This window comes from Anser cygnoides, chromosome 4 (assembly GCF_040182565.1).
Source record: "Anser cygnoides isolate HZ-2024a breed goose chromosome 4, Taihu_goose_T2T_genome, whole genome shotgun sequence".
NCBI classification, from domain to species: domain Eukaryota; kingdom Metazoa; phylum Chordata; class Aves; order Anseriformes; family Anatidae; genus Anser; species Anser cygnoides.
Window position 1 is genome coordinate 61,862,227 of NC_089876.1, and position 22,158 is coordinate 61,884,384.

Consider the following 22,158-nt stretch of genomic DNA (forward strand, 5'->3'; position numbering starts at 1 on the left):
AGAGGAATGTGATATTTTTAGTGTTCTACTTCAATGACTAGATTAAATAACTGATGAAAGGCAGTTACTTTGGTATTGCTTGTTGTCTTTATCATAAGGGTTCACTAAATATCCTGCTTTTGTGCATGTTTCCAGTACTTCTGTTTATAAACCGTATCTTATTGTCTCCATCTTCAAAACCTTTTCATTTAATTCTGTGCTACTCCTTGCTTAGGGAATGGCACTTTTAAAGCTACTTTGTTAAAAACATTGTTATTGTTTAAAATAACACCTAGAGTAACTGCTTAATGATCTTGTGTCATGACTTAAAAGAAATTCTTCAAGGAGGGTTTTTGAAAAATGTATTTGTGTGCTTGAGTACTTATTTTAAGAGAACCCTTGTAGGAAAGCAACAAGCAGCAAAACCAAGGAAAAAACAAAGGTCGTCTGTTTGACTTGCTTCTGAAGCTGGACATTGTAGAGCTGGCTGTGCTCACTTGAAGGCGTTTGAGTTCACAGCTGGTTTAGAGCACTGCCACATTCCAGCTTCAGCAAAGAAGCTGAGCTGGCTGGAAATCATTTTTTATATATGGAACATGCTGTACAGGAGGAGACTGAGCATTCTCACATGCTTGCTTCTTTTCCTCTTGAGTGAAAATCACTGTACAGAAAACAGGATTTCTTTCCTCTGTCTTTTGAAGTGGATGAACTTAGAGCCTGTCACGGTAGCAACTGGGCATGACACCCTCACCTTTAAACCATAAAATGCAGCTTAGCAGCAGCATTTGTTCCAAAAGGTACCTTTTGAAATGTAAACCTTTAACTTATGGAGTCAGACAAACCTAACCTGCAGTGTTTGTACAGCAGCCGTTTTGTTTTGTTTTGTTTTAGGGGTGGTGACAGTCAGGAGGGATTGGTTGTGTAGTTTAATTTTTACCTTGTTTCACTAAGAGGCTATTTAGAAAAGGAATTTTTGACTGGACTGGATTAGTTAGTTTTCTGGTATGTTGATCCATTAATGGAATAAGCTTCTGTTTCTGTGCAAAGTTTAGAAAGCTGTCAGACTTGTTCTGTGATGTAGTGAAATTGTTTATTTTTTTAATTGTATGTTTACTTTATTTTTTCATCAAATAAATGATTTCAGAGTTGTTGCCTGGAGCGCTCTGTTTCAGAGGTGACTTCCGTAAGGGTGAGCTCAAGGTTCATGCTGTTCTCATAGCATCAAAAAGGGTCGGATGCTCTTTGGCAAATTGGATGCATCAAATGCCTATTGTAATGAATTACCTGGAATTCTAGAATATGGCTGATAATTTTGTCTCGTATTTAATACCAGGCTACTAAGGCTAAAGCCATATACCATGTCACAGTTCTGCATAGTAATGCCAAACAAGTAGTAGAAGTCCAGATCCTAAGGGAGGTCTGGTGTAAAGCATGTTTAATGACTCATTGATGCTTGTGTGTCCTTTTCAGTGACCGGTATCACATAAGATCTTAGTGTATCTTTAGCCTATATCGTAGATAGGGTTTCTCTCTTATTACTGAGTTGACTTGAACAGCAGGGGATGGCACGGATGCACCTTCCTTTACTAGTGCTGTTCAGACTTTTGCTTACTTGACAGAGGATGTTTCCAGGCGTTATTTAATCCTGTCACACCACCTACTGTTGAAATGCAGACATTGGGCATAAGCGCTTCTGTTGCCTAAATCTTCATGTAATCCCCTTCACGCCATGCTTTCTAGGTCTTGGTGCAAACTGATGGTTTCTTAAGCATTGGTATTCAAGAGTGGAGTCTCTGTAGCAAAGCTGATGTTGAATGAAGTGGAATTACTAGCTATTTTTGTCATGTTTCAACTCTTTCTCGCATAGTTTAAGCATAAGTAAAATAGGGTTATAGTGGCAAGAATAAAGGAAAGAGTATTGTATTTAAAGAGAAGATGGAGTATTCAAAGTAAGATTTGAAATGCTGTAATAATCTCTTCTTGAGTAAGATGAGCTATGTCTGTCAAACTTGAAAATGGCAATAATGTCAGAAGTCAAGTTATTTTGTATATTAGATTTTTGTATATGAATAATACCTAAGTCTGTCTGTCTTGTCTCTGTTCTTGTTTCTGTACAAGAACTATGACTGCTTTTCCATGGTTATTTGGAGTACTATATAAAGACATTGGCATCTAAATTTTAAGTCAGAGCTGATATTAGTCAACTCAGTGCTTGCAAAACAAGCCTGTATATACATAATTTCTTTTGGACCTTTGTAGTTTTAGTCTGGGTGTATGCTTTTCAGGAATAAATGAAGCATAATAAACCAGCTACACTTTCAGCAAGAAACTTTCAGTTCAGTTCGTTAGTAGTACAAAAGCCAGCTCCTGTCTGAAGGTGGCACACTTCTCAACTTAAATAGGTTGATTAATTTAGCTATTGGGCATTTGTATTCAAGAGCTCAAATGAAAACAGCAATTAATGCAAAAATGTGTCTGCAGCAGTTGGCCATTGAGAACTTGGTTCCAGGGAGTGCTGTTTAACTAGTTTTGCAGAACTAGTCGGTTTTAAAGTATTTTTATGTGTGTACAGCACGATCTGATACTCTTGTAAAGCAAACTATCTTTTAGCACTCTGACAGTGCCCCGTCAGAGGGGAAAAATCATCTCTATGTTTGGGGGTGGAAAGAAATAAAAGAATCTTTCTTGGATCGTCTTTGAGACAGAGATAATATTTTATGGGATTGCCAGTACAGCTAACCATAGTACGCAGAGGTAGTAGAATGCAAGAAAAACTTTACGTGCATGCAAATGTTAGCCTTGAAGCCCAGTCTGTATAGATTTTGATTTAGTCCTGAGTTGAACATGCAGGTAAAATTGAATTGCTTATGTCTTTAGAACTGTTTTGCTGATTAACAGCATTATTTTCAAGGAAATAGGGTGACAGAGCACTGGGAGAGGTTGCCCAGGGAGGCTGTGGAGTCTCCTTCTCTGGAGATACTCAAAACCTGCCTGGATGCCATCCTGCACAACATGCTCTAGTTGACCCTGCTTGTAAGTGGGGTTGGGTCAGATGATGTCCAGAGGTCCCTTCCAACCCCTACAATTCTGTGATTCTGTGGAGCTTAAAAACTAGAAAGCATTTCTTTTATTTACCATGTCAATATGAATTAATTATGTCTCTTTTGCATATTATTTTTAATATACATAAATATTTCTTTTTGTAGGCATATATGTAGAAGAGGCAACTGCTTAAGCTTCTTTTCAGTTTTGTTTTTTGTTCTTCTCACCTCTCCCCCCAACTCCTTCCCCCTGCCGTTTGACAGGTGTAGGATCTTCACCAAGAGAGAAACATGTCTCCATGAAAAATTCTCCAGCCTCCTGGGCTAGCTCTAGTAAACCTCTATCCAAATCCAAAGTGCCTGTCAAAAGATCAGGGCTGGAGAGGACACCTAGCATCTCATCGCTCAGCAGCACTCAGAGTGAGAGAAGTCTTTTCAGCAGTAATTGTAAGTATCTGTCAGTATAAACAGTTATAATTGTTACCCAGCAATAACTGTATTGAAAAATCCCATTGAAAGGAATCCTGCATTAATTCTCATCTTACTTCCATTTACTACTTCTTACTTCTTCTTATTATTACTTCTAGACCTTACTCTTTTTGCTCCTTAGCTTACAACTTTCCTTCTGCAGACATGTCATCTGAAGGAACTTTGAGCCTTGGATTTTTATTTGTTGAATTGAGATATCAGTACAGCTCCTCTTCCACCATGAAATGTCACAAAACTAGCAGGTGTTCCTGAGTAGAAGTTTCCTTGTATTTACATATAGTTTCATACTTGTCAGAATATTTGGAACAGCAAATTACAGGTTTGTTTTATACTAAACACTCTTGTTGGGCTAGATCATATCTGCTTCTAGAGTTCTAGGACAAAACGTGAAGATGAGATCAAAAGCAGGTAAGTGAAATTGCTGTTAGAACATATAACTTTGAATGGCATTTATCATTTTCATTGCAACTGTAAGCACTGCTGTATGACCTGAAGCAAATTTATTTTGATCAAAACTGGGGAGAAAAAAAACAGAACTATCTTTAATTTGAAGCTCTACCTAGGGTCTGTAACAGCTGTACAGGGGTAAAAATGTGAAGGAAATAACACACAATGAACTCTGTCAGACGTATCAGTATTGCCGGCTAGACATATTCAAATGAGCACGTTCAAATATTCTGTTACTATTGCATCATCTGTTCAAATATTCTGTTACTATTGCATCATCTGTTTCATCTTGGAGACTGGGCAAAGGCATTTCCTTTGTGCCAGCTGTCTTTGAAATCTGTCTTCGATGGACTGGAAAAAAAACCTTGTGCTTTAACATACAACTGCAATTTATGTATGCGCATGCATGCACAGGTATATAACAACTAAATTTTCTTGTGTTCTTTTTTTCCCTGAAGTGTCTTCATTAAAAATGCAAAGCTAACTTATTCCTCAAAGGAACGAGTATCTGTAATAAAATATGCACTGCATGTTTTTCTGTCATCAGGCTGGTTCTGTTGCCCTGACAGCCATGTTGACTTTTGCTGCTGTTCAGTTGTAGAACTGTATCTGGAAATCCCAAGCAGCTTTGTCCTCTCTTCATTTTACTCTCTCATGTAACAAAGGAAAGGGTCATTGCTTCATAACAAAGAAATGTATGCAGATTAAGTATCCAAGCTGATGGCGCCTTATTTAGAGTGATTTGCTAGCTGGTTTAATCTGTTTTGTCCACCGCCTCGAAGCTTACAATTTTTTCCACTCTGATTCACGAAGAGCAAGCAACAGCAATATGAGAGGTTGAACATGGCTGCAGTCTCCTTGGCTTCAAGCTTGCTTTGATTCTTTTTAAATGACTATACCAGGAGGACTTCGCAGTTGCACAGAAACTAATTTTTATCCCGATATTTTCATCAATTCTACACTAACACCACCGACCAATTCAGGAAGCTACTATGATATTACCTTACTGACACTGCTGGTAGTGGCATCTTACAGCTTTTGTATTATTCCTTTGTTAGCCTCGTTTACTGGGAAGAGAAGTAGGTTGTTTCTTTTTATTTCTTTTTTAAAGCATGTAATCTGTTTTACGGATGTTGGTAGATGTATGAAATGTTTTAATTTGCTGATGTTTTTTCCCTGAGATGACTTTCTTTGGTTAAATTGCTGAAATTCATAAGAATGATTTAAGTCTGATAGACAGTTTTTGTGAGTATAATGAATTTGGGTTACATTAGATTCATATGCTAGCATAGAGAAGTTTATATGACTTCGAATCAAATTGTAGAGAGAGTAAGTTTACTTTTTACCCTAATGTCTTATGTACAGTGCTGTTCCTTTTTTTCTAGTCTTTCATTTAGTCTACTATGCAATAATGTCAGAAAAAAGTCTGTGTTTGTAAAACTAAAGTGGTTTTATTAGATTGGCAGGAGACACAAAGATTGGGATGGAAAATCTATTCTGTGAATGTAATGAAATTTCTAACAAACTGTTGTGGTCCTCATGACTACATTAAATCGACAAACTCCTTTTGCTTGTTTTGATTGAGGAGTTTGCCTCTTGTTAGCAGGAAGAAACTTAGGAAAGAGCATGTTCCTCCTGCTGTGTCAGCTTAGCCCTTTGTTATGGGATGTCCTTGGATTGGTTGTTTCCTGTGGCAGCATTAGTTTCTTTTGTCTAACGATCATTTGAGTTTTATGATTCTTTTCTCTAGAGAGACTCTTACTGTCTGAGAAATTTGGAAATAATGAAATTTGAAATGTTCTTGATATTAAAAGCATATTTTGCATACAAGCTGTCAGATTGAACCTCAAAAATGTGAATTTTTAACAAACTTGGTTTTAGTCGTGAGCTGAAAATACTGTGATTGAACATACTGAAATGTTTAAACTCTGAGGTTGAGCAAGAATTCAAACTTGAATTGCATTAGAATAATTACATACAAAGGAAGTAGTGTTTCAGAAGTTAAAAAAAGCTGATCCTAGCAATTGACCTTGAGCTTCATTTCCATATTGCCAATACTTCATTAAAATTCTTATAGTGAGTGTTTAAACCCTTTAGCTCTTAACTCTTAAACGAGACCGTTTCAAGTCTGTCAGTATTTCATCATGATTGCAATAACTACTGCAAATTCTATAAGAAACCATCTTTGAGTCATATATTAATCAAACTTTGCAAATCTCCCTCTTTTTTTTTTTTTTCTGCTCTTAGCTCTTTTTAGGTGACTCCAGAGCTTCTAATACAACAACCAGTGCATAAGTGGTCCTGCACCAGGAGTGCTTTTACCCCTAAAGTGTTACTTCCATGGCATGCTTGTGATTTATTGGAAAATAACACAGCGGTTTGTAGGCAGTATTTAACTGCTTGCAGTGAACTCTGAGCGAAAATCCTAGATTTTTAGAAACTCACAGGAAAAGTTGAGGACTGTTTCAGAGCTGATGCTTTCCTAGAACAAGTTAGTTTGAATCATCTGATGTAGGTCAGGGTCAGAGCTTACCAGAGTAACTGCAGCATTGATGTATTATGCAAATTGTTCCTGGTGTATAAATAAATTTCTTTTGCAAATGTTTAGCTTCTGTGCTTTCAGAGGGAGACCCTTTCTCAAAGGGGAAGAAAAAGCAGTTCTGTCCTTCCTTCTGATGTAGATGTACTGATTCCTGGCCAAGAAGCACTTTTCTGAAGCAGTTAATTATACCGTTTATGCTAGTGTATTTAAATTGACATTTAAATAATCTCAAGGCTGTGTGTTCCATCTTTTGATGAATACTTTTAGATATGTAGTTCTTATTACCTTAAAATCAGCCTCATTAAAATATGAGGTAAAATGTGGTATTGTATGAACCCCTTTTTCAACACACACCCCTTCTGCTCCCAACTGACTTGTGAAAAAAGCAATGGTGTGACAAACTATTCCAACATGAGTTAGTTTTTGCTTATCCTCTGGTAAATGTGATGTGAACTTCTTGCTATTAATCTGTCAATATACCTATTATTTGAGTAGCTGAACCAAAGTATACTCAATCAGTACTTCAGAAGTCTTTTCATATTTTTTGCTGCAATACTAAAAGAATGCATTGACTCTCCCCAAGTTTCAGTTTTATTTTTTCAACTAAGTTTTCATTGTGACACTAAACCAAACCTCTCCCAAGTTCCTCTGAAATGGAATAAAATGTCTTGTGCAGCATCTGCCCTCTTAGTTGGAAACATGATTTTGACCTAAGTTACAAATTGGTTATTGTCCTATTTTTCCTATTTGGTTCCGCATGCCCCTTTTTGTGGGGAGATTTTTTTTTCTGTATAACTTCAACTCTTCTTTGGAGAGAGGAGTACGTGTTGGGGGGGGTCATCATCTGAGGCTTGCTGTCACTGAGGAGGTGACTCTTACAAATGCAGACTACAGGAACCTTTCTTAAAATTTGTTTGGCAGCTGCTGAATGGAGTTGGGCTCACCCATTTTTAGTTCCCCACAAGGAGGATGGCAGGAGTGCTTGCGGTGCATTCATGATATCACTGAAACAGAGCTCTTTACACAAAGGAGAGAAAACAAGGAAAGATGTTGCTTGAGACAGTTGTCTGAGTTTTTAATTTAACTTTTGTTTTTTTAAATATTGATTCTGTGGCCAGAATGGCTTCACATACTGCTGATGTTCTTTCTTGGTTTACTCAAACTGAAATGTATTCTGCATTTGCTTTATACAGCATGCTTAGGCTTCTGTTTGTGTTTCTTGATCAATATTCTTTTGCATATGCCCACCTCTTTTGCAAAGTTCAAAGCAGTATGTCCTGTTCAAAGAAATGTTTGTAATATCTTGATACTAATCTGATATCTTCTGTACAGACTGATCAACTGTAGCAGAAGCATTCATAATATTTTTATTCCAGCTTGTGTTTCTTGTAACTTTAGCCTCAAGTAAAACAGGCTTACTTTATGATTTAATTTTCCACAAGGTAGATGCTGCCTAGAGCAAATTGTCTGTCATTCTGTGTTGTAGCTACAAGTGCCACGATCATCATCAAGAATGGAGAAATGCCTTCAAAACCAGCCTGCTTCAATGGTGCTTCTGGATCTGTCTCTTTGAAAGCAGTACCAAGACCTAGATTACACTCATTGAAAACAACTCCAAAAGGTATCTGGATCTGTTTGTAACTAGAGTGAAACTGAAGTTACCACTGTTGTGGTACCTTACCTTTTGCACTTGGCTGTGTACTGAAGCAATGCTTATTTTAATAAGCAGTGGGCTGGGCAGATGCTGTGAGGAAGTAAAAACACACCAGTGGGGCCTTAGGTTTTGTAAGATCTCATAAGAAGGCTAAAATGTCCTTTGAATTGTAATTGATTGGGTATGTAAGGCAAAAGAGAAGGTCTGCACTGTGGTATGGACTTACACAGGAGCAATATGTCTATGTTTTGCACGGTACGGAGACTAAATGAACTTTATGTTGTACATGTGATCACTTGGGTTCTATGTTGTCCTAGTGGCTTTCTTTTCTGTCACAAAGCTCAGGCACAGGCTCTGTAGCTGCTGCTGACCTGCAGGGTAGACATACTTTGATTTTATCCTCAACGTATTTTTGTCCTTTTCATCATGCAGACTTTAGATGATCTTTGCCCCTTTTGGAACAGAAAATGGATGGGGTTATCACTTTAAGTGAGGTATTCCTGGATAAAATATCTTGCCTGGATGGCATTGTCATGCTATTCGAAGGGAAGGCTCACACAAACTCATTTCTCTGTGATGCTTTTTCTTGATATTCTTCTGACTGACAGAGGGGAACTAGACGTTTGCTCTCTTTTGTGGTGGAGAAAAGGCAATTGTGCTTCTTCATCTTATGCTAAAGGAAACTTAGTTTAAATGTGGCTGTTTGTTGGCTGATAGAGCAGCTCAGTGCTTTTCCAAGCCAAGCCACAAACAGCAGTTGACAACTCATTCTCTGACCAAAATTGAAGACGTAAAGGGAGGAGATAAATAAGCTTGTGCGCTCTCTCTCTTAAATCCTAGTTATAATCAGCTTGCTTCTGACCATCTTTGTGGTGAACTGGTCATTGTAATTGGATAAACCTAATTAAATACTATGCTCCTGCTTTAGGCTTAAGTTTTAAGCTGGCCAAATGTCATGCTGTAATGACATGCTTTAAAATGGTAAACAATGAAAAGAAACAGACACTGCCAGAAACTGTATACCACTGAAACAAACAAGAATTATATGGCTGCCTGACAAGCTGATGTTTTTTTTGTCAGGTCCAGTATCTGCAATGCAATTATGTATTGTTCAACCTCTTCAGTGCTAGGTGCTAGAAACATGCCTTCAGCACCTGCAGGAGCAGTATGGCCAGAAGAAGTTGGTGTTCTCCCTCAGCTTGGCACTGCTGAAGGCTCCACCTGGACTGCTCTGTGTTTTGGGGCTTCCCCATTTCATGAAGACTATTTGGAATCAAGAGACTTGGGAAGATAGGGTCTCAGAGCACATGAGCTGTGAGGAGAGCTTGGAGGAGTTAGGCTTCTTCAGTCAGGCAAAAAGAAGAGTAAGGGGAGGTATTGTCACAGTCTGCAATTTCTTGAAAAGAACAGTTGTAAAGATGATGCCAAACTCTTCTCAGGAGTACCAAATGATGTAGCAATAAGAAATAATCATAAATTGTGGAGTGGAAGACTCTCCCTTTGGGGAAGGAAACTATGAGGAGGATTGTATAGTACAAGAGCAGGTTGCCAGCAAGGCCGTAAAGCCTCCATTTCTGGAGGCTTTCAAGACTCAGCTGGCCATGGCCAGCTGATCTTGTCTTGGTGGTGACCCTGCTCTGAGTGGGAGGCTGGCTAGCTGGCCTCCAGAAGTCCCTTTCAGCCAACTTTTATGTACCTGAGTTGTATTCGTTGCCGTTCTGAGACTTAGGTAATTTGATCTTAGTGCTAAGTTGAAGTCTTCACTGACGTTTTCTTCTACTTACAAGCTTTATTGAAATTATCTTTTATTTCTTCCATGGTGAGTTCTGGTAAAAACAATTTTTAAATGTAACTAAATTTTCTAGATAACGTCTCTTTTTGTATTTGTGGTGCACAAGTGGACTTGTGCATCTGGTATTGAACTGCAAATATGTGATGGTAGACGGCATGTCTTTACTTACCGTCATAGCTGTACTTTTAAACCTGATCTAAGCCTCTACTTCTAGGAGCCAAGGCGAGGTCTGCTTCCTTGAACCAATGCATAACAAAATCACCCGGGCCATTGCACACAGCAAGGAAATTCAGCGAGGCTAGAGGCAATCAGCTGTTGGGTAAAGTAAATTTTTCATTTACATTCTTGAATCCCTCTGTCTTGAAAAAGAGCGGCTATGCTCTACAACTTTTTAGAATAATTAAGATAATCTGCTCTCCTCACCTGTAGCTCACAGTATTGGAGACTGGCTCTGCAAAGTGTTTCTTATATACTTGTTTATCCATGGGTAAAAGTCAGGACACTTCATGTCTGCTTGAAACTTGCATCCCATGAGGACTTGGTGCACTTGATAACATCAGTTAAATGCTTTTCCAAAACCTGCTTATAAGATTGTGTACTTGCAAGACGAATCTCAGACTAGCTTTCCCAAGCTTTTTTTTAAGCTTGCTTGTGAGAGCTTGCTGATCAGCTTTGGCTGTTTAGGGTAACATGTACTTGACTTTCCATTTCTGTATTAGGTGTTTGCTTTATCTTTAATTTTTACTTGAAATTCGTAATTAACTACCAGAGTGAATCAAAAGAATAGATCTGATTTCTCTGAAAAGTTCAATAACGCAGAATTTTCAGTTTGGGAGCAAAGTTTGATTTGCGTGATTGAGGTGAAGGGAAACAATTACAATTGTGGTACAAAGCAAATCATTTTTTATTGATATACCTGCTGCGGTATCACACGCTTCAGAAATAGTGTGAAGAAAGCTCAGTCTGATAGGTGTTGTAAAAAGACCTTCTATAAACTTCTGCTCATTGCTTCTGCACTTATAACTAGCAAAAAGTGCTTTCATTTAATTCATATCATTCAAAATGATGAGGTTCTTAGATTGGCTTTCACATGACTCTGAAACAATACAGTAAGGGTAGATTAACCTTCTCAGTGTTTTCATTTATATCTGACTTGATTGGTACCACATTTAAGAGTGCTGTTATTTATAGCTGCTCTGTGCAAATAAAACAACTGAAGTGTATGGCTGTTAAAAAAATAAAAATAAAAGAGAGAAAAAAAAGTAAATGATACTGGTATGGATAATATTTTTTTCTTCAATTACTTATTAATCACTCTACTATGCTATATGAATGAGTAAAATGAAACAGTGCTACCTGGCTTAAATGAAGTGTGATAATTGTAATGGAAAAGTTTGGCTTAATAGGAATTCATCATCCGTTTTCCAGATAGATTAACCTTATAACGCCAAATCTTTCTGTCAAACATGCTATCAGCCATCACAAGGAAGTAACTGAAACTGCAGGAGGTTATGTGGAAACAATCTCCAAAGAATTGCTCCCCTTCACTGGCTTGAAGTGTAATTCTGCTTTCTTTTCTGAACATCATAGGTACTCCTGGAAGAAATGGACACCAAAGCCTGTCGTCTTTTGGTTCTGGTGAGTATTCTGAAAGTATTTGTACATACTCTGTAGTGGAACTTAAATTAGGTTTATATGTTAGATTACTGCATTGCTTCCTTTCTTGGAAGGACAGCTTTGCAACAGAAATTCTGTGAACTTTCATTGATTCTGGTTTCGAGAAGTCTTGTTTTTTCTAGTTGCTGTCTTCAGGTTACCCAGCACTTAGAGTAGGTAGTCTGTTCTATCTGTTTTCCGGTGAAGCATAAGGACGTTTTAACAGTAACAAAAAGAAGTATGGCAATGAAACTTAGATGTAGTTTTTGCTGTTTAGCCACGCTGAGGTAAGTAATGATTAAAGCTCATGTGTTATGGCTTTAAAATAAATAAATAGAAGAGTCATGCAGAATAACAGGTTTTTCTGGAAGGTTCATGGTAGCTACCCTTTCAGTGTCAGCTGTCTTTGTATTTCTGTCACTGTAGACTACACTTGAAGATGAAATTATCCAAACTTGTTAGTTTGTGTGTCTGCGTGTAAGGCAAGGGAGGAATGGCAACGGATTGTGGCAGATGGTGTTCCAAAATTTGGCAGTGTTTTTTAAGGACTTCACATTGGGTTTGCTTTCCTTGTTTATGCCAGTCAGGGCACCTGGTGCTAGTTTGTCTCTGCCAGGAGACAGAAGAGTCTTCAGATGAGGTTTCTATTCACAGGAATTTCCAGGTCTTTTTCAAGAGGGTTGGAAGTCTAATTTAGATTCCTAAGAATCAGTACATACTTGCTGAATTAAAAACCGCTTTTAATCACTGAAAAGCCCTCTCTGAAAGATACTGAGGATCACTGGGAAGCCCTGTGTCCCCTGAGTGAATAGCAGATGTCTTTTGGAAAGAAGTGCTGTAGCCAACCAGATGTTATGAATTTGAGTCTGGAATTGCTGAGTAAAACAGTTCTGACCTGTCACTTGGGTACTGTCGCAGTATGTTTTTAATTTCCTGCACTCATAATGCGAGTCCAATGCTTTGCCTCCTGCTCTTTTGTGTGTCAAGTGTCTGCATATCAATCATGACTGAGTGCTTTGCTCGAGATTTGCTGTCATAAATCAGGTCTTCACTTATACAAGTATAAGATGTAGCACAAAACACTTACTCTGTTGTTTTAATTTATATTTGCCTGAACTAATGTTAGTTTAGGTGTAACCTGCCAGTATTGCATGAGCTTATATATGCAGTTCTTTTATATAAAATTGTAGAGTGATACTGCTAGGAACATAATGTCTTAATTAGATGGGTCAGGGAAATTTGTGATAAGCAATAAAGTAGAAACTAGAAATTTAAATGGAATTTTTTTCTCTAAATCTGGAATGGCACCCTCACTGTATTTTCCATGCATTAAAGTACTTAGTGCTTCCCCACCCTTTTTGCAAGTTTAACATCCTTCTATCTTGTGATTCATCTTTTCCAAGCTAATAAAGAATGTGGCTGTGTATCTTTGAAGTATTATATTTGCTGCCATAAAAATGTGGGTATAACTCCAAATTGGCCATAACACTTAGAGTGATTGTTTAACAAATTCTTTAGGATCTTATTTTTGCCAGTCGAATACCTGCATTTCAGTATTTGTCTTAAGAAACCTGTTTCCTGTACTGAATCAGCTTCCAAAACTGGGTGGTATGTTAGGCTTCTGAGTTAATAGCTTTTTAACTTATACAGAGCATTAGTATAATGTTCCATTTACGCATGCAAGCTTTCTGATAGAGTAATTCACTGTTTTAAGAAAGACTTCTTTTTTTCTCATCTTCACATTTGCAGGTAGTTTTTTAGCAATACAATAAAAATATTGTTTGGCTGTTCGGATGTTCTCTGGTACGATGTCTTAAACTTGAAGAAAAGACAAATGATCTTTTTTCTTTTTTTGAAATGAACTGCAGTAATGCCAGCTGGTACCATGTAGAATGGGGCTCAGTATTTTCTTCTTCTCTTCGTTGCCTTGATATTATAGTAGTGCTTTGTTCTAATGATTGTATCTAGTTAAAGCTTTCATTCTCTTATTTCATTGTTAACTAGTTAGTTAATTCTACAGTTTTAGGCTTGTTCAATGAGGCAGTTGTACCTCACTTCTATTTCTTGAACATATGTTCTGCCTGAAGTGTCAGAAATGTAGCTTCTTGCAGTGGGACTTGGGGGGAGGGGGAGAGAATTACCTTATTAATGCATTAATTGTCTAGCTCAGTAGTTAACGTTGCTTCTAGCATCACTTCAGGAATGAAACAATAGCAGGCATTTCTATGATATGATATCTGTTCTCTGACTCTGCTCTAACCATTTTCCATTCACTTAAAGCAATGACTTAAAACCAGAATACACTTGACAAAGTGAGACAGAGTGTACTGTTAGTATGTCTGCAGAAGTGGAGAGACTTACATATTTGCAGCTGTTCATTACTTGTTCATGTTAAAACATTCATAAGGCTTCTTTTTCTGACCTCTGCATTTTTCATGGGTGATCTTCCAGTGGATCAAGGCATTTCTACAAGTTCTGTGGCTTACTGGTTACAACACTGTCTTTACGGCTAAGAAAAAAAATTACTTACTGCACAAAATATGTTTTATTACTTCTTAACTTGCTAACTACATGTCAGAATGTACTTGTATCCTTCCTGCAATGTCTTAATGTAATTATGAGAAAACCAGTTATCTTTCATGAGGTGTAATTTTGAACTAGATGAGGAACTTCTTCTAAAATGCTTTTGGTTAATGCTCTTTCCTTTATTTCTCTTTGGCCTCCCTGTAGAAAGTGACCCACCTCTAACACCTGTGCATTATGTTACAGTGCAGTGTATATACACAGTGAATATTTAAATCGCTAGTCCTCCTTCTTGGCTGAAGGTTAAAGATAAGGTACAGTACAGTGATCCTTTTTTACGAAACAAATACCTGTTTTGGCAGTTCCAAAGGTAAAGCTATTACTTTAGGTACAAAGCATGCAAATTCTCATTGGGGACCTTTATCCTGGTGTTCAGTGACTCTGAAAGGGACATGTGGTATAGTACGGATAGCAGGGGATACTTATGCTTGTGGTGCAGCAATGCTGTCAGGAAAGCTGGGGCAGTTTCTGGATATACCATAGCATATTATCAGGTAAGAATAGTATGATTTAGGTCATATCTTTCCAGTATCCATTACAACCAGTTGTTAAAGAAGGCTAGAGAAGCCATGAAAACCAAAGAAGCTTCATCCAAAAATCGTACATGCTCTATCGGGAAATACAGTATTCTGTTTTCTTACTCTCTTTAAGAGGTTAAAAGGTTGCTTGTTTCAGTTTAATAATCTGTGAGAAATGTAACAAAGAGGGGAAATGACTTCAGTTAGATGGCTTATTGCAAAAGTAATAGTGCTGGTATGGTTGTAACAGCTCACAATACTGTCTCTTGAAACAGGCTGTTAAAGGTGCCTGCTGGCTTCTCACTGAAATTTTTACAGTGGGATAGGATGTTTTTACTAAAAAAATGCTCTAGTTCAAACAAAAGTTTATAGAGGGATACTTCTGGGGATTTATTTAACGCCTCTTCCTTTCATGCCCTGTTGAAACCCAGAGGAAACAGAAGGTAAACATCTGTTTCTTCTCATCCTGTAGATTCCTTGGTAGAATCAGTTAGCTTCAAAATGCTTGAGCTTTCAGTGTCTGGAAAACAAGGGATTAATCTAGGTCACACTGTGCCTGTGCTTTTATAACAACAGCAGCAACAACAAAAAACAACCCCACAAGTAAAACAAAAGCTTGAAGATTTTAAAATGTGTTGTGATACTATATGAAAATGTGTAAATTTTCTTTAAAAACTGGGAGGACTACACCTGAGAGCTGATGAAGATTGTTATGAATGTCACATACTTAGGTCTTCAGTGACTGTTTTCATCTAGTTTGCTATTGGTAGTCTTCAGTGTGGTAATGGCATGTTACACAGTGATGAGACACTACTGTCTTGTCAAACAGCTTATTAGACCTTTCTCCTTTGTTTCTTCTCTGGTCAGAAGGGCTTTCTTGGTGTGGTGTGTTTTTTGTCTTTGTTTTTTCTTTGTTTGAAGAAAAGCTTTTGCAGTTTGTAGAAAAAACTGTGCAAAGAGTTGCATGGAAACTCAAAAAGACCTTGATGCATTTGTGAACACAAGTGCTCATGTGGTTGGTCATAGAGCACCATAGAGTAAGATTGGGGAAATTGTCTGAGTTAAAAACAAGTCAGGAAGAATAGTGCTGTTGGTGGCAGTTGTAGCATAGGTCACAAAGTGGTGAGCAAAACATGCAAAAGACAGAGCAAACCGCTTGTCTCAGCACTTTGAGCAGCCATCTTTGGCTTTATCTTAGTGTTTGCTTTCAATGCAATTTTCCATCTGTATAACATTAGAAACAATGCTAATAACGATGCTTGAAAATATAGATTGATCTTTTTGTTGTTGTTGTTGAGTACCTAACTTTGCAGGTACAAGGTTATTAAATGTGACATTGATCTCCAGTGCAGAAGAGAGTGTGTGTGTGTGTATATATATATATATAAAAATAATCCAAAGGTCTTAACTTGCTTTAAAAGACAAAAAATAAAAAATAAAAAAAAATCTGAGAATGTTGTACAGCTCTATATGAGAGTTTATAACAAACTCAACTTTACTGCAGTGCTGCCAGCAATTAAGTTTCATGTATCCATTTAAAAAAATACATAATTCTGTGGTAGTCTAGAATTTTTGTATGAAGTAAAACTTCTGTTGTTGAATCAATTCAGCTTTCTTTCAGTGTCTCCTAATTCTGTTCTCTGGGCATGGGAAGTAAATTACGTTAAAAATAATCCAGGAAGTACTTTGATGTGTAAATATCTTAAACATTGGGAAGTTCTTTCCTCTTCTGCACGTGGATAAACTAGGTACCTTCTGCAGTGAGGCTAAAACCAGGAGGAAGATTATTTCTTAACTGGTAGACTGTCTAATACTTAAAGCACTCTGGGTATGGAAAAACAGTGTTTATGTGCCTGTTAACACTGGACAGAGCAGGGACGGTATTGCTCAAGATCTTCCACATTGCAGAATTAACATCTCTGACTAGTTCCAACCAGGAATTTCAGTACAGATGAGTTGAAACTGAAATTTCAGTCTCTTGTGTTAAAAGCTTCAGCTTTTGTAAGTAAGTTGGGTTTGTCTATTTTTGTTGTCATCCCTCTCTACAACAGAACATCCTGGAAGTTTTGCAGAAAACCTTGAACAGTTTTGTAAACTCTATGGAATAAAGCAGTAGCAACAACTTTAGATTTAGTATTTGTTTAATGGTCATAGATAATATCTTACAGATTTGAAGTTCTAGGATTTGAATAATATAAATTGGTCTTTCACCTTTATCTCTTGACAAGGAACAAGAAGATCAAGCTTAAACTCTTTTGTAGATATTAGTACTGTGCATTGGACTACTTGTTGCCTTTCTAGCTGCAATAAAGAGCCTGCTGTAGTCTTTTTTTAGATGTTTTCCATCCATGTGAACAATGAGGACTATCTGAATGACTCAATTGTCTCGTGATCTAGCCCTAGAATACTTGCAAGCTAATAAAGAATGTTCTTGTAAACAGACAGCAAAACTGCTCAAGTGGCGTAGCTATTACATGTGAACCACCTATAAAGTTTTGTTACCTCTATATAAATAAGTTTAGAATTAATCTAAACCTATGTGAATTCTTTCATTAAAGGCCTTCTGTGGTGTAGACCAAATGGCTTCCTTGCTATGAGAGATCTGTTTCATCTGTTAGCACTTCTAAGCAAGGACAATTTTTCTAAATTGTAAGTTAGATATGTTTGTTTAATTCCAAAACTTCTGTGAGAAAATTGCTCTCTAGCTTAAGGCAGCCATATTCCAAACTCTTGATGACACAAAGTGAGCAGACTTTCTGATGAGGGAATGTTTGTAGTTCACTTCTGTGGTGTTTGTTCTGATGTTGGGAGGAATGTCTGTAGTTCTCCTCCACGGTATTTATTTTGATGTTTCACAGTAATAATCCATACAACAGAAGAGCACAGAGCTGCAGTTTTCTCACAGTTGTTTAAATATTGAATAGGTCAGCCTCTGCGTGAATAGAGGGGGCAGCTGAAACGGACATCCACAGGTTGCATCAGCTGAGTCCAAGTCAGTGCTTAAAGAAATTTCCCAGTGTTGGGAGATGGAGTTCAAGTATTTTCTACCATGCAAGTCTGTCATAATGGCTCTAAATTATACACAACAGCATTAGGATTGCCCAGAGCTGATGGTTTTTATTACTATTGTCTGAACTAGCTTTAAAATATTGAAATACTGTTTTTTTTTTTTTCAGTAATTAAGAGGACAATAAGTTTTATTTTGTGAAGAGAATGGAGAGCTTTGACTGCCTATCAGGGTCAGTGGCAAACTGGTTTTGTATTGTTATTCCCAGCTCTGAATAGCTATATGCCATGCTAAACTGTACCACCTTCTTGGAAATGCCACCCTAAAACTTAGCTCTTTTGGTAGTATGTTCGTGTCCTTCCCTCTCCAGTTAAATATAGGTACGGATCTCTCTTGGATTATCTCAGTAGTTTTTTTCTTCTTTGACTTTCTGGAGGTCCTTAGATTATAGACATTGTTTTATGTGTTTTCAGTGGACACTGCCAATGACCATGCGTCATTACACTGGAGTTCTTTATAGGAGTCTTAATTTTGATGTATCTGATGTAGCCCAAAGCTGACTCTTTTTGTCCTCTTCCTCTTTTTTATTATTATTTTGAAGTCCTCTGAGGAACTGTGCTGTTCGTTCTAGCTTTCTTTAAGTCCTTTCTTTCCCCAAATTCTTTAAGATATTTTTTCAGCAGATAAAGTAGCTGCCAATGTTGCAGTCATTGACTCTTATTAAGGAAATAAGTTGACATAACATTGGAAGACCGTAGAACTGTCCCAGAGATGTGAAACTTCTGGATTTTGTACCAAAGATGGCTAGACAGCTTGTAAACTCTGACCTTTATTTGCACACCCAGGGCTACAAAGAATGTGTGAAGCCCACAAAAGAGAAGTGCAACACATGTGATGAGCTGACTTGCATTTGCTCAGTGAACTTGCGCATTGATAAATCAGTAGTATATCTTAGGAGGTGTATTCATCTAAATTATCCATATTTGCGGTGTTGCTTTTCAACAGAAGTTGCTTGGTTACTGGTTATTGTTGTTGTGAGGCCATAGGTGAAGAGCAATTGCACAGTGTGAATCAACCAGTATGGTGTGAATAAACCAATATTTGTAGATCTGTAAGCTGTTGTCCTAAGTAAAACCCTTGTTTTTAATCTGTTCCTTGGTGCTGCAGTTTACAAGGCTCATGTATGCACCTAGCCTGTTGCTGAACAGCCAAAGTCCCTAGCAGAGAGGCAATTGTTTGTGTTTTTTTCTGGTAAGTCTGCATAGATCAGTAACGCTTCATATTTTAAGGCATGTTGTCCTAATATTAGTGACATTTTTCACTGTAGGCTAGAAGCAGTTTTGCTTTGAAGCACTGTAGGATTTTGTCTGAGGGTGTCTAACAAATGCTGTTTTGTAAGGGACATCTAACACATGGAAAATAAGTTGCAGCTCCATTATGTCAGAAGTTAAAAATGAAATTATTCTTGTGATGTTTTGTTGCCATTCTCTACTCTGAAAGAGGGCAGATGATAAAAATGTCACCACTGTTGCATGAAGGAGACGCAGATTAGCCTGATTTCGGTAGCTGTTTGCTTGGAAGTTCACTCCAGCGTCACCTGCTGTTTGAAAAGCTGCTGAATTTATAATGCTTAAAAGCTTCTATGTTCTAGAAGAAGCCCAAATTATTTAGGATTTTAGTTCCTGCTCTGAGGTGGGAAGAGAGTTGCTATTTCCTTCAGGTGAGGATTTGAGCTTAAAATGTCCCGGAGCTGCAAGCTGTGTGGAGCACGGCAGCGTGTGTTGTTGCCTGCAGGAGGATCAGCTTTTCAGGCTGGGGCACTGCAGGAAGATTATCTTTTCAGGCTGGAGCACTGGCTAGGGCAAGGTGGTCACAGGAAGCTAGGGAGAGTGGTAACTTTCTGGAAGCGAAAACTGGGGCACAGATGACACTTTTTCTCTCAGAGGCCTCCTTCTCTCATGGCATAGACAATCGCCTCTCAGTCCTTGTTGAATTAAAGCAGGCCAGTAAAAGCCATCTGCTCAGCACTGCCCATGCTGTCTTTTAACGTGGAGCCAGTTGTCTTCTGCCAGGGCATCTTGGGTCTAAAGGTCTAGCCTCTGATTTAGACTTTCCCTGCTCTGATGGCTTTCTTACTGGTTGTTGAATGTGGAAAGAGGAACAGAGGCAGCAGAAACACGTCCAGATACCGGAAACTTGGCATCACAAGGCTGAATTAAAGAGCCTACAGATACTTGTGTCCTTTGCTCCTTCTTTGTCACATTGCTAGCTTCCACAGGGAGTGGCAGATGTACTAAATCTGCCGGGATTAAAATAGGTCTAGCCCAACCATCAATCTGACCATGTCATCAGGTATTAATGCCTTTAGCAACCCAGAGTGAATTATGTGATTGTAGTGGCACAGAGTCCTTTGTCTGTTTTGCCCAGGGAAGGAAGACAGCAGTGAAGTGCTAGTAAATGAAATGTCAGTCCTTTTCTCCTCTATCTGTGCTGTGTAGCACTTCCTATTTTATTCAGCTATTTTCCAGTGTTATTTTCCATCACCCTTATCTGATGTCAAGACAGAAAAAGACCTCTCCCCGTATTATGTATGAAATGCAGACAGTGTGTGTTCCTGGCATGCTGTGCTGGATCCCATGGAGCATATTCCTGGCTCTGTACCGTGCTGGCACCAAGCACGGGATGGTTGGAGGAGCACAGATACAGACTTGGAGGTGCTGTTTCCCTGAGCTGAGGAAACAACATTGACGGATGCACACTCTCCTCTGTGCAGGTTTTGGTGGGATAACACAGAGCCCTGAAAATACTGCGTTGTAGGAACCTTTTTGAGTTTCAGCCTCTCCTAGGAGCTATTCACATAGGGATGGGCAGTCCTCTTGCCGCCTGTCAGAGCTCTCTGAAGGTTGGATGCTAGATGAGCCTGACATGCTTCTGTTGCCCTTTATTAATGCTGTCAGGTCTTCCTACTGGATAAAGCAGGCTTGTTTTAGGTTTGTGGGATTTAACAGGATTTCTGGAGCCTAAAAAAGTGTTTTCCTCAGCTAAGAAGGGTCTTTTTGTTTGTGTGTTGTTTTGTTTTTTTTCAATAAAACAAAAAAGCACTGATGTATCTATTTCTTCATGGCCTGTTTCTACTCAAAGCTGGGGAAGAGGAGGCAGTGAAAGTATTATTTGTGTCTCTCTGTAGGAGGCATTTTGGTCTCTGCTACAAGAGCTTTTATGTCCATGTAGAGCTTTTATTTGCTCATATTTTGTCTTGTGATTCATTCCTTCCTCTGTCTTTGAACTGGTTCATTACATCATAGTTGCCCTCTAGAGGTCCTTTTGTCTTAGCTCCGGTGCCTAGGAAGGAAGTTAGGGTCTCACTGGGGTACTTCAGCCTCTGTGGTTTTACAGGCCGAGGAGGAGTTCTTGGGCATGTTTTCCCAGGTGCTGTTAACAAGGACTGGGAGAGGTGGGGTTTTGATTTTTTGATGGATTTTTTTTTTCTTTTTGAACCCGATTAGACTGTTTCTGTCTCTGTGAAGAAAGCGTTGAATCCAGATGGGGAGAGAATATTTGCTTCACGGAGCAGTCTCTCACCAGGGGAGCTGTGGTGGGTAGGAGGAGAGCAGAAGGGAGTTCCTCCAGGTGCCCTGGGAGATGAGGAAAACCTGGTGGGGCCGGGTGTTGGCTGCTGGTGGAAGGCTGGCTGTAGGCCAAGCCAAAATCTCAAGATCCTTCAAGGGAGGATTTGGCAACAGCGATCTCATATTTGCAGAGGAGGGCTGATGAACTGTGGTGAATACACAAGGTGACTGTAATGTGTTGTAAGGAGCCTTCTGGCTCACCGCTGAGCGCCATTTCCAAACGTTGGAGCCGATAATCTTCCAGCATGGGAAGGATCATCAGCTCCTTTGGTGGTGCTGCTGGATTAGGAAAGAGTCTAGAATTTCTGGCCGTGGCAAAGATAGATCAACACACACTGTTAGTGCCAAAGCTCTTCAGACTCAAGGAATCCGTGAAGATTTTACAGCAGTAATGTCATGCATGCCCTGCTGTTTGCAGAGGCTGCCCTGGGAACTGAACAAAAAAGCTAATTTACTGTCTTTGTACTTATTTTGAATGGTTCAGTGCAGACTGGAGATGTGTCATAGTACTTCAAAGCGGGTGGTGCATTACCATGCCTGGAAATAAATATTTTGGTACATGGTCATAAAACATTCAGCAGTATTCTCCTGCAGCGTGCTGTGGAGGTTGGTTTAACAGGTCTGACTGTCTTTGCAGGGCTGCAGCTCTTCTGGTGTGCTTACAGTGAGCTGCTCTACTGCCACTGCCCTGGCTTGGGCGATGTCAGAGATACCTGGAGACCAGAATAAAACAGCAAAATGCTATTTTTAGTTCTAGCTGGTGCGGTAAATAAACACTGGATAATTTAAAATGTTCTGCATCTTGAGCAAGTAAGACATGT

The 22,158-nt window shown here is 38.6% G+C and overlaps 1 protein-coding gene across 5 annotated transcripts in view; it reads left to right on the forward strand.

Annotated features, from left to right (window-relative positions):
• MTUS1 (microtubule associated scaffold protein 1) overlaps window positions 1-22,158 on the forward strand; it is a 115,072-nt gene that overhangs the window by 40,772 nt on the left and 52,142 nt on the right. For 3 of the 5 annotated variants that reach the window (XM_066996779.1, XM_013179867.3, XM_066996781.1), the window contains 4 exons: window positions 3,285-3,467; window positions 7,985-8,119; window positions 10,159-10,263; window positions 11,535-11,582. In XM_066996779.1, coding sequence (XP_066852880.1) covers window positions 3,285-3,467; window positions 7,985-8,119; window positions 10,159-10,263; window positions 11,535-11,582 — 471 coding nt within the window. Of the gene's footprint in view, window positions 1-3,284; window positions 3,468-4,217; window positions 4,371-4,762; window positions 5,036-7,984; window positions 8,120-10,158; window positions 10,264-11,534; window positions 11,583-22,158 lie in introns of those variants that run through there. The other 2 variants (XM_013179871.3, XM_013179870.3) reach the window with 2 other exon arrangements.